General features: G+C 42.9%; 1 protein-coding gene across 1 annotated transcript; it reads right to left on the reverse strand.

Moving 5' to 3' along the window:
- Positions 1-2,445: 2,445 nt before the first annotated feature.
- Il21 (interleukin 21) lies at positions 2,446-11,642 on the reverse strand. The gene is made up of 5 exons (XM_021159042.1): positions 11,461-11,642; positions 11,310-11,345; positions 6,680-6,835; positions 4,510-4,587; positions 2,446-4,418 (listed from the first exon to the last, which is right to left on the reverse strand). The coding sequence occupies exons 1-5, from the start codon at positions 11,605-11,607 to the stop codon at positions 4,395-4,397; spliced, it is 441 nt and encodes a 146-aa protein (XP_021014701.1). The 5' UTR covers positions 11,608-11,642; the 3' UTR covers positions 2,446-4,394.
- Between the last annotated feature and the right edge of the window lie 1,037 nt (positions 11,643-12,679).

The following is a 12,679-nucleotide window of genomic DNA, read 5'->3' on the forward strand; positions in this document are numbered from 1 at the left end:
TGCCTCCTTCCTCTGTCCCTTGCCCAGGAATCTTAAAAGTCCTTCGTCTCTCTGCCTGCCCAGCCATTGGCTGCCAGCAACTTTATTTACCAATCAAAACCAAATTGGGAGTGAGGACCCTCAGTGACTTACATGGAGACCTGTGGATTCCCAATGTAATTTTGGGGACCCAACTAACATAATACAAGCATTAGACCAAATCCACAACACCCTAGTTCTTCATAAAAACCAGACATACAGACACATAAACACAGACTCACACAGACACTTAGGTGTACACACACACGTACACACACACACACACACACACACACACACACACACACACCTCTTCTCTTCCTCTCTCAGATTATAAAAGTTTTAATACTCAAAATAGTCGCTTTTGCTGGTGTATCGAGGATACATTGAATGATTAGAAAACATTAAATTGATTTATCTACCACTAAAAGAACTCTCTCTGCACATTATAATTTTTTTTGTAATCCTAATGCTTCGGAGATTGAATCAGGAGGATTGCCAAGAGTTTGGAGCCAGCATGGGCTATGTACTGAGTACCAGGCCATCCTGGGTTACACAGTAAGGCCCTGTCTTCAGAAAGAAAAACAAAGCGTTAGAAGTACAAATGCCTTAGATGGAATTCCCCTGGAATGTTGGGAAGAGAAGACCAATGTGCCTGGAGTCCATTGGAAAATGAAATGGGGTGGAGACACAGAGGGAGACCCAGTAGTCCTAAGTGGCAGGGAAACTTGGGATTTGAGTTGAGGGAGTGACATATTGTGATTTCTTTTTATATATGCACCAACACCACAGTGTATGTGTGGAGGGCCAGGGGATAACTTGTAGGAGTCAGTTTGTTCTTCCTACCATGTGTGGGTCCTAGGGGTCAAATTCCAGTCAGCAGGCTTGGCAGCGAGTGTTTTTATCCACGGAGGCGTCTCACAGGCCCCAGAGGTTGGGTTTTCAGGGAGTTATTCAAGTTGCTTTATTACAAATAGGTTTTAGTGAGGAGCAAGGACAGGCATAGAGAAATAGCTTAGGAAGGCTCTATAACCATCCAAGGGAGAGGTCCTGGTGGCCTCGTCTTGGCAGCCCATGGGGTGAAGTCAGAGGAGGGAAATGACTCCAGTAGCTATGGAGGGTGTTTAAAATGCTCCCCAAGGTGAGCAGCCAGAACCAATGTTCGAATATGAAGTAGACCATCCGATAGGTGGGCACTCCACAGGCAGGATCCCGAGCAGGTGGAGGCACTATGTGTTGCTTGACCTGTGGCTCCAGGCTCCAGGGACTCAGTGGCCAGGCCTCCAGAGCAGGTGAGCGCCGAGGGGTCTGGAAGTGTGGAGGCCTGGCTTCTGGTACCGAGGCAGTAGGAATATGATGGTCTAGCTAGGTGACGGGTTTCCATGCGTGAGAGTCTGGGCTGTGACCATGAGAGGGACAGTGGGTAAAGTACACAGGTGCTCACATGGAGATGGCCAAGGTTCTGGGAGCTTCCCACTGAGGTCACCTGAGAGAGGAGCAGAGATTGGCAAGGAACATACCTAAGTCCCTGATGAGCACAGCCTGGTAACCCACAGATGCAGAGAAGAAACACTGAGAATAAGAGACAGATGGCCAGATGAGAGCTACATGAACCCAGAACTGCAATCTACACAGGACACACTTGTGAGACAAGCAAGATCCAACCACTTCAAACCTGCCAGGCATTCAGAGGGTGGTCTGCAAAGAGAGTGGGGTCTTTGAGCAAGAACAGGGGATACTTCTATCTTAGTGGCAGTCAATAAGAAGAAAACATCTGTGCTGTAGCCATATAAAAACTATGCACCCACCTTTTCTACCAGGCTGGTTGCATTAAGGACATTCAGAGAATCACAACAGACAGTTGTTCTGACTGGGTAGCATTTAATATGATCAGGTCTTAAATAAGAAGCCATGAACACAAACATTCAAAACCAAATACATAATAAATAATCATTAAGTTACAAAGTACATCATTCATATTAAAACTAAATTCTCAGGTGTGACTGTAAATAAAACAGAGCAATAACATAGATCAATAATGCTATGAATTTATTCACAAAGAAGACACTTTCAGCTACAGTATCAACGGCCATAACTGATTTCCTCTGAACTCCTATGACCTACAGCAACCTCTCCCTCTCTCTCTCTCTCTATATATATATATATACCCCTTCCCTTTTCCTTTTTTTGAACAACTAAATATCACACTTGGGATGACATTTAACTCAAAAGTGTGGTCAGGTGTTGCTGTAAGAGTACTCAAAACATTAAAACTCAGACATACAAAGCTCAGAATAAAATACAGAATAGACTTAGGAAAGCCCCACATTCTTGTTCTACAGATAAGAGAATGAAAACCAAAAAAAAAAAAAAAAAAAAAAGCTTACACCAGTGGCAACCTTCATGGACACACAACAGTGTGTCAGGTCCAACGTGTTCCCACCCACAGTGAACAATAATGTCAAAGGACTGGCTGAGTCTTGAGCACAGAGAGGCTCAAGACTGCTGTGCAATTTTGTCTGGTTTATTCTACAGCATAGCTTTCCCATGGCTAGTGGAAAAGCCTTTCCTGGCTTTTCCAAATGATACAAGCTCTTAGCCTGTGCTGCATTGAATTATTTGTACTTCTTGATTAGAAATTGTCAGTGATTTAAAAGGCTAGAACAATAAACACACCAAAATAAATACATTGTCTTAAATATAAAAATCACAATGTCAAGAGGTCAACAGTTACACAGCCAGAAACAACAAAAGAATAAGACACGGAGACTCCCCTCTCTGTCCATCATTGCTTTGTGAAGGACTCCATCTCTGCTTCAGCTTTTGAGCAGCAAACTCAGCAACCAATGCTAGCACCATTGGACACTTACGTGGGCTGTGGGTGTATAATGTCATCAACAGTCACACATTTACAGCTACACAAGTTCTTTGCAATACATGTTTTTAAAGTTTAAGAGAATGTGTTGGTTCTGATTGTGACACTTTTCTGGGAATCAGCTAACACGAGTCTGCGCTATCTTAGGGCGGTACACGGGGTCTCTGCTTGTTTTAAAGCACTTTGAGGCACAGACACTTTTTCATTAGAGCAAAGCCATCCCCCAGGTCATGCTTGGATCTCAGATCCATTCTAACAATCAGAAATTCTCAAAGCGATTATACTACTCCAGGGAAAATAGCTTTGTAGACTTTTTAACTTGACATTGAAACATACTGTTGTAAATTATATCAAATGGCAAAACTATTTGCTCAATTTAGCCTCTGTGGTTAAAAGATTGGGATGTTCAGTAAAAGTCTGTTTAAACCTGGAACAGAACCTCTGGTCTCTTGGCTCATCTCCTGATTTTGATTTTAAATAGATGGTTGGATTTAACTTATCAAAAGGGTGCATGCAATGTGTCTTAAGGGCTGAACTTGTTTGAATTGCTTTTTCTTAGAAGTTTCAAAGAGGAAAGAAAGGAAAGGATGTGGGAGAGGAGACTCAGGCTGGAGTTAGCAGATTCATCACAGCACACCCATAACCACTTGAGGTGAGAGCTACAAACATGAAAATTCTATTTGGCTCCAGAAGATGGTGAGGTTTGCACTTCCACAGGCTTTGGTTGCCATCTTCACAAGATTAAACAATTAGCTTATAAAGGAACTTGACATTGGGAGGAAGGCAAGTTAAGCCTGCCTCTTACTACACCCTTGCTACTTTAGAAAAACAGTGAAGGCCAGGGGCGACCCTCATAATAGGTTAAATTTTGATAGACCTAATAGAGAAGAAAAACTGTACCTGTATGGAAAGCCTCTCTTGTAGAGAATAAAGACGTTAGTTATCAATATGCTAGATGTTTGTGGTAATGAGTAAACTCTTCAGACATGCTTTCAAGTACAAAGTTTTTCTTAAAGAATAACGACTTCAATTTTCAATTTCATCTTATGCTTATTATTTCCAGCTTACATCATTTCATTAGGATCATAAGAGGTCTTACTCTTGCAGATGGACAAATTCCCTAGCTGTATTTTGAGTTAAAAGCTTTAGTTTTCCCCTTCCAATTAAAGAATGTCACAGTTGGGCAATAAGATGAAGCCACAGCTTGAGAAGCACCAGAAATCCCTGACATGGGAAGCTGGGCTCTTGTTGAGATGAGATTTTCCATGTTGACAGCATGGAGTCTGTGCAGGGAACCGCAATGTCTGCGTAGTTAATGAGCGAAAGGATCTTAACCTATAGCTTTTCTGAGTTGTTCTTATCATGATATATCGTACTTCTCCGCTCGCAATCCCAAGAGGCAAGATCTACTCCTGCATTCGTGAGCGTCTATAGTGTCCGGCGTCTCCTCGGTTCTCGGGAATCTTCTTGGGTCCTCGGGAATCTTCGGGTCCTATGTGTTCTAGGAGAGATGCTGATGGATCATCTGTGGGAACGAGAGCCTGTGAGACACTGGGCACAAGAGGTACCCGGAGACAACATGGAAGTGAAGGAAATGCATTATTTAAGGTGCATACCTTTTGAAGGAGCCATTTTAGTCTTTCTAGGAATTCTTTGGGTGTTCTTTTCTCATACGAATCACAGGAAGGGCATTTCTGTAAATCAAAATAAAAAATTAATTAATTAATTTAAAAACTTTAAAAATTATTTTTTAAAAACTTCATACTTTATAAAATACTTATGTAAAATTCATTTCTTCTCTTGTGAACATAAATCACATTCAGTAACAAGCATTATGAAAATTCTGTAAAATTGTTCTGGAAACCACGTGTGATTTTATCCTCAGAGACAACTCTGAATGTTTTTGTGTTTAAATTATTATATCCGTTTTTTTTTTTGTCCCCTTTTTTTTCTTCCTCTTCCTCGCCCTCTTCCTCCTCTGCATTCTTTTTACCCTGGTTGTTCTATGCTGTTTGTTGTTAGTTTTTAACCAATTACAAGGGTTTCCTGGGCTTTAGATATGCTTTCAGGGCAGGATTTGTGGTGGCTGCTCCCTCCTACCCACCCCCACCCTGCACAGATGGAGCACTTACTATTTTTAGATACAGAAGTGGTATCTAGCTTTTATGTACAAGTCTACAGAGATCACCTGGGCAGATAATTTTTCATATATATCAAATTTCTAGATCTTATCAAGTAGATTAAAGGGATAAATACCTCAAGGACTATATATCATAAAACATGTTTCCTCTTTGTGCTTCAACGAGTCTTACCACTATTGGGCACTGTTTCCACAATTACAAGACAGGATTTCCTCTTTTAACTTCCATTCACTTGATTACTAGGGATACTGAGCAAATGTTCCAAATGTTCGAATGTGGCTGACCTTCCTCCCTCTTCATCAGTCTCCCTCCCCCCTTTCTCCTTCAGTTTTATGCTCATTCCTGTTCCAATACCAAAACAACCCGGCTGCTTCTTAATGCTCAGTCACATGGTATCACGGTGAGAACATCTGGAGGCAGCATGACATCTATGTTCTTCTTCATCCTGACACAGCTGTTTGTGAAACCTGGAGAAAGTTGGCCTCTTTACAGTTCTCACTTTCTTCACGTCTACACAAAGGAGCCTGGTGTAGAAGAGTTGGGTTCCAGGTCTACAGTACACAGCACCGTTTCATAAGTTTTTCTGAGTTTCATAGCTGTGGTCAATTTGTCAGCACCACCCCTTCCATTTCTCCTTCCTTCCTTCCTTCCTTCCTTCCTTCCTTCCTTCCTTCCTTCCTTCCTTCCTTCCTTCCTTCCTTCCTTCCTTCCTTCCTTTCCTTCTCTCCCTCCCTGTCTCTTCCCCTACTTCCTTCTTCAAAGCTTCCTGAACAAGGTCTCACCCAGATAACCCAGCTGTCCTGGAAGTCTCAATCCTCCTGCCTCAGCTTCCTGGTGCTGACCTCACAGGGACACACTACCTTCCTAGGCAGTTCTTTTCATTGCGAAGAAAGTTCCAGAGGGACATTTTCACATAATAACCTGGCCAAGCAATCAGAAGAAACAAGACTCCTTTTCATAATGTAATTACGATTTCATTTTAGTCCATGTGGCATTTCTTGAAGGACAGACAACCAATGAATATGACAGAGAAACTTCTTTTCTGTCCTCTCTGCAGGTTCTGATTAATGTTTGAATGAGTTGATTCTTGAGTCCCTGAATTGCACATACGTTGGCCAAAGAAAATATACAAGGAAATTCAGGGTCCTAAAGAAACAGGAGCCTGGACTCTTCCAGCCCCATAAAAAGGGGCTTTAAATTTAACATTGACTCTGCTTTTGCCTGGGACCGTAATACATTAATCTTGGTATTGTAAGCTCTCTTTTCTTGGCAGAAAGCTAAGATCTAGTCCCCGATAAAGATGACACAAGCTATGGCCAGCACATGGGCAAAAGGGAAATATCTTGTACTGTCTAACACATTCTCTTCCTAATGGCTTCTTCACTCCCAGAAACTTCTGTTAACATACTGCCGAGGGAGTGGTGGCCAGTTCTAGTTGGGTTTCTAGACAGACAGTGAAGACTTATCGGAGGTGACACCACTTCTCAAAGTAGACCTTGTATGGAGTAACTCTGCAAGAAGGTGGGAGATGCTGTGTGGATGTGTGAAGCATAGTATGTTACAACTAACGGGTAAGACTAAGATAGCTAAATGCTCCATGCTAGTGATAACTGTGAACAAGAAAGATGACAGAGGACAATCTTACAGCTATGTGCTTCTGTTTCTTTCCTCCCTTCCTGGCAGGCAGCCTCCTCCTCAGCTGGGCCACGAGGTTGATGATGAATGTCTTATTGTTTCCAGGGTTTGATGGCTTGAGTTTGGCCTTCTGAAAACAGGCAAAAGCTGCATGCTCACAGTGCCCCTGAAAGGAGAGACAATTAGCATATGTTAATGACCTTAAAGATAATTAGCATATGGTAAGGAACATTGTTCCAAAGGTTAAAAATGACATTCCAGCCCTCAGTTTCTGCTTGTACTTTTGTCTTGAGAATTTTTTTAGGGGCTCCATTAGGTCTGGTCATATCCCCACTTAAACTCAGCAAAAGACAGGGTTTTTTCCATTTGAACAGCTTCCCTGTCTGGGAGAAAAAGGAGCCATTTCCTACCACACAGGTACAAGCAGAGCCCTCACCTTTCATAATTTTCTTTGCCTGGTGCTATGCTGAAGTCATTCTGAGGTTGAAGTGGTGGGTATAAGCTTTGTGGGGTTGGATGTGAATGTGTGTATGTGATTGTGTGTTTGTATGTGTGTTTGTGTGTGAACCTGATGTGTATGTGAGTTATGTGTGTGCAGGTTTATATATGTATATGTGTGTGTGTGTGTGTATGCATGCAGGTGGCTGTAGAAGTGTGTGGGAGGTATTGAAGAGAATCCAGGACCACACATACATAGGCAAACAGTCTACCACTGAGCTAGCAGACCCAGCATTTCTATCTGTGACAGAGAATTTAGTTTAGGAACACAATGACTAAACTCTGAGGCTATAAATTGTGAGCAGTGGCAGCTTTGTGGAGATGATCCAATGGTCTGGCTAAGAATCTGTCACTTGTGTCCACTGCGCACACAGGTGTCTCCCTGAGTGGTTTGCCTAGAGCAGCACTCTAGTCTGCAGTGCCTGATGCAAGTGCTCAGTGGCTGTTTGTGCAGCTCATTAGTAGATGAATAAGGTAAGGCCACTCCTGCAGTCCAGTCTAAGAGGCATTTCACCTGCTCTGGCCACCATACACTTCGTAACATCTCAGTCATTGCCTTGTCTCAGTAGGGCAGGATTCCCCATGAAGGGTCAAAACACAGAAGTTAAGACTTGCTTAACCAGTGGGAAGGACAACCTTCTTTAGAAGAGCTGTGTCGGAGACTGGACAAGTAAGCAGACTAAGCCTTCTCTTTGCGTCTGTCAAATAGCCACTGCCCAGTGAGGAAGCCAAATCTTAACAACAGAAAGCACTGGAAGAGCACGGTGGGCAAGAGCTCTTCCACCGAGCTGACTGAAGCTTTGGCTCTGGGAGAGAGCATCTGAAACCATCTTAACTCTGATCCAAGAGCTCCTGCCTGGGTTGCTGCTTCTTTTAGCAATTAGCAAGTGTGTGTGTGTGTGTGTGTGTGTGTGTGTGTGTGTGTGTGTGTGTGCATGCATGCGCATGCACATGCGTGTGCATGCTATTCTCCCTGGAAGTTGCTGCATCTTCATGCTACCAATGTGCATTTAAGCCACTGGATTCCACCCAGAAGCTTCCCTCCTTCCCAGCAACCTTGCGGAATCCTCTCAGGGACAATCAGCTGAAAGAGCAGCTAGCCTGCTTTGCATTTTCCAACCCGTGCACTTGGCCACCGTGAATGTTGACTAATAACAGGAGCCCATCAGCCTTGCTTTGCATAGGTAGCAGCAAGCCCAGCGAGGCTTATCTAGTTCCTTCTATCAGGTAGCTTGCCTGTCACTAGGGCAAAGTGCTGGCCTTCCCATGTTTGCCAAAATGCTTATTTAATAGAAACTATTTATAAACGTTAATTATAGCACTTTTTTTTCCTTGAAAACCACATGTTCATGTTTGTTGAAGTTTTTTTTCTTTTCTCTTCTTTTTGACCACAACCGGCTTAACTTACTGGAAAAAAATAATATTCATATTTAAAGGGGTAAATTTTCCAGCTGAAACTGAAAACGCTAACTGCTTCATCTGTGATGATCTGAGAAACCAGCATTTCTCACAGAGGCTTAATCTGCTGAGTTAACGTTTTCATTTGTACACTGAAAGAAGACTACGTTCCAAAGAAGCTTAGGGAGGGGTCGTAAGAACAAACTCCCCGTGACTATCCTGCCAGGAATGGCCAGGCTCAGCCCTCAAAGCCTCACAGCACAGAACAGAGGAGAGGTGTGATATCAGGAAGAGAATGTGCCACTCACTGTCCCCACCCTTCCCTGTCTACTACTGACAGACACTGGTTTGGTTTTGTCCTACAGGGAGCAGCCTGTCTTAGAAATGTGTGATCTGGGGTAGGGATCTTCAGGCTACATTTCAGGGCAGGGCAGAGGCAGAAAAGCAGTGGAGAAACAGGGCCTGCTGAGTGCCTGAGGGATGGAGACTTGGTGAGGAGATGGAGGGAATCTGGAGCCTCCGAGCTCCAGGAGGCTCGGAGATAGAAGGTAGTCCTGTCCGCGAGTTTCCTGGCTACTTTTCTCAGCCGGGCCTCAGTGAAGAATGTGAGGAAATTTTTGACCGTCTTGGCTCTTGCAGACGGGAAGGTCCAGTAAAGAAGCCACTCCTCTCCTCAGCAGAGAAGAGATTTTCATAAAAGGCAACCTGGCTACAACTGGATATCTACAACTGGATATCTGAAAAGATAAGATCGATTTCCTACAGCCTATTTCTGACAAAAAATAAAAAAGTTTTTTTTTATCTTTTGGAAGGAAAGTCCTGGCTAAGTCAGCATGGATTATCCTATCAGGTGTTAGGTAGCTTGCCTTCACCATACTCACAGACACCTAATGACACCGATACTTATATATTGGGCTGGATAAGTTTGCTGTCAGATCCATTCCACACGTTCCACAACATTCACTAGCATCCCTGGCCCCTAGGGACCAGATTAGCACCCTCAGCCCATCCCCAGCTGTGCAAACCAAAGTTTCCCCACACAATGTCCATGTTCACCCGGGGAGAGGCAGCAAACCCTTGGATAAATGAGAACAAGAGACACAAGGGAGGGGGGCGGTGACAGATCTCAGTAGCTTTGTAGAATTTGTTACGGACCCTGCTTTGGATGTTAGCTCTGAAAACTTGGCACATAGCTTCTAGAGTCCTTACTGCCTTCCTCTGTCTTTGCATTGCCTGCCCGTGTAGCATGAGGGTGTTAGTTAGAGCAGTACTCATTGCTTCATAGGCAATTCTGCTTGGTCAAATCATCAGAAAGATACAGGTTCAATGAGACAAATCCTCTCATGGAGATGTAAGATTTTCAAACATCTTTTGTTAGAAAATACATTACTAGAGACTGGGAAGGGTGCAGAGAGAGAGGACAGAGGGTGCGGACAAGACTCTGCATGTTTACAATCACAGAGAATCTCATCAACTTGTATAGGTGATGTGTATTAGCAATGTAAAAGTGATAAAAATTAAAGTGGCTACAGGAAAAGTCAGACTTTTAAAGGTATCTTTTACTAAGAAAGTGTATCCAAAAAGTACTCATTGGGTCAACTGAGCTGAAAATGAGGGATTTTCCTGTGTTCTACTTTGCAAGGTGTAGGCTGCAGGCAGGCAATAGTCAAACACAGTGCGTGAGATGCTGACAAGTACACACGCTGAGAAACGTTCTCACTTATTGGAAATGTCCTTTCAATAAGTTTGAATGAGCTACTTTCAGTTTAGAGGCCACTCATTTGAAAGGACCTAGTAAACACAAGAGTGATCATGTGCAGAGCTGGAGAGTGAACTGTGGAGCAGAGGGGCGGCGTGACTCACTCACTTTCTAAACTTTTACGCTGTCATTTACCATAATTCTCTTCTTTGAGTGTCTCTGTGTGGTGCCCTCATTACTGGCAATACTCTCCTTGTTTTCCCGATTTATGCAATTAAAGGCCTAGCTGTGTGAGCATTTCCCCAGTTTCATTTACAATGGTACCAAGCTGAAGACCAGAATAAAGATGTTCTCAGAGCAGAGACAGCAGAAGCCCCTCCACACTGAACGCCAAGCCGCTCCTCCATGGGATATGAGTGGCATAAGAGTTGGAATGAGCTGTAGAGGCTGACCCTTTGGGAAGTTCATCAAAGGCAGGAGACAAGGAGACAAGGAGACAAGGAGACAAGGAGACAAGGAGACTCACGGAGGCCCAGGTACACTGGAATTACACTCAGAGACTTGAGATTTCTGCACTCTCTGCCTGCCTGGAAATCTCATCCTTTCTTTCTTTTCAAAGATTTGTTATTAAAATGCAAATGCTGCCTCTTATCTTAAAGAGGATTACAAAGACAGTTCCAGAGCTGTCATAGGCTGTCCAAGGCTCTGAAAACAGAGTTATCTGTTCCTCGTTCAGAAACAGATCCCAGCACTGCTTTTTATCATTGCTTGTTTGTCTTAGAAACTCTGGAGGGTAAACATGTATCATATAAGCATAGGTCATAATAAGGATTAATATTATATAATTATAAATAATTTATAATATTTATAATATCATTGTTTGGTTCACTAATAAATCTATGGATACATAGTCAAAATGGAAATGAATATTTTGCCAATTACTAATCCCCAAAGTCATTGGAAATAAGCATAACCATTCTACTGACTTGTTAGACTCTAAACTAACATAAAATACATTTTCAGAAATAAATTCAACCGATCTTACCTTTATATCTTGTGGAGCTGATAGAAGTTCAGGATCCTAAGAAAATTAACCAAAGAGAATTAGTTCTGAGTTGGTGATACAAGTCAAAAGGCTCCTTTTGCGTTAATTAAAAAATATTATTTAAATTGCATTGTGACAAACATGGCCTTACCAAGTCATTTTCATAGATTTTCAGCTGTTCAACAATGTCAATAAGGTGACGAAGTCTAATCAGGAGGTAATCTGGCCCTTGGGGGCTTGATTTATGGGCCACTGTCCCCAAGAAGATGACTACCAGACAGACAAGGGTCCTCTCCATGCCACCAGAACTGAGTCTCCAGCAGCTGATGACAGGGCCTTGGTTTGGTTCTCACTTCAACCTGACTGTGCACAGGTTGTCGCTACAGCTACCTATTTATTCATCCCTCAAGAAGAGGCCAAGCCCTCCCATTGCAGCCTGGAAATCTTTGTATAGTGGATGAGTGTGAGTAACTAATTTTTCTTTTCCATTGGCTAGGTATACGTGTGCGTGTGGGGGCAGGGATGGATAGAGTCCACAAAATGTGCCCCATCTGCATCTTAGACAGGAAAAAGAGACACATGGGTGAATTCCAGTTTTCAGCATTCACCAAGGGGTGTATGTGTGTGTGTGTGGCACAGGAGGCACCATCAGATTTCAGAGAAGTAAACACAAACACTTTGATCTTTTGCCCTGCATCTCTGGCACCTCACCTGGTTTGTCTGACAGTCATAAAGGCACTTCTGCAATGAGTAAAGCAGCGGCATGGCCTTTATTGGAACTTTTCATGGGGTGATGACTCTGCTTTTTGACTGAACCATCCTGTACTCCATTGCAATGATGGAAGAGGTTAACTCTTAGGAGGAATTAAATGATGGGCTAGTTTTCTAACCTAGCAAGAGTAGTTTAGATCCTTATCTGTTTGTAGGGGTGTTAAAATAGGATTTGCTTCTAATTTTCACCAGTGTATCTTTAAATAGCACGAACGGTGCCTCCTGACACTTTATGTAACAATATGGATTGTAAATACAATAAACAGTTTTGATGAACGAAGTAGACACTGTGAAGACCTTGCTCTATCTTCATTAAAATAAGAACCCCCAAATTCTGTCCTATTTGTTGCTTGTATTTAATGTATCAATTAAACGAATGAAAAAGGTAAATGCTCCTTTCTGTCCAAGTTAAAAAAGTGTCTCCAAACACCAAGAGCAAAAGTATCTGTAACGTCTCTTTTCCTCCTAGGGCTGTGCTGGCCACTCCCGTTGGACCTTGTCTCCACTGGGTCTGAGCAGCATGCTTCTAATTGCATTTGTGACCAGGTAGAGGCTGGTGAAAGGCTCAGGAAGCAGAAGTGGTTTTAGCACCTGCCTCT

Source organism: Mus caroli, chromosome 3, assembly GCF_900094665.2.
Source record: "Mus caroli chromosome 3, CAROLI_EIJ_v1.1, whole genome shotgun sequence".
In the NCBI taxonomy this organism is placed as follows: Eukaryota; Metazoa; Chordata; class Mammalia; order Rodentia; family Muridae; genus Mus; species Mus caroli.

Excerpts from the sequence above, each read along its gene's own strand:
- Il21 (XM_021159042.1), bottom strand. The coding sequence starts at position 11,607 with ATGGAGAGGACCCTTGTCTGTCTGGTAGTCATCTTCTTGGGGACAGTG. Across the intron at positions 11,346-11,460 it reads AAATCTATGAAAATGACTTG|GATCCTGAACTTCTATCAGC; the intron begins GTAAGGCCATGT and ends TAATTTTCTTAG. Across the intron at positions 4,588-6,679 it reads AGAAACAGAAGCACATAGCT|AAATGCCCTTCCTGTGATTC; the intron begins GTAAGATTGTCC and ends TTTGATTTACAG.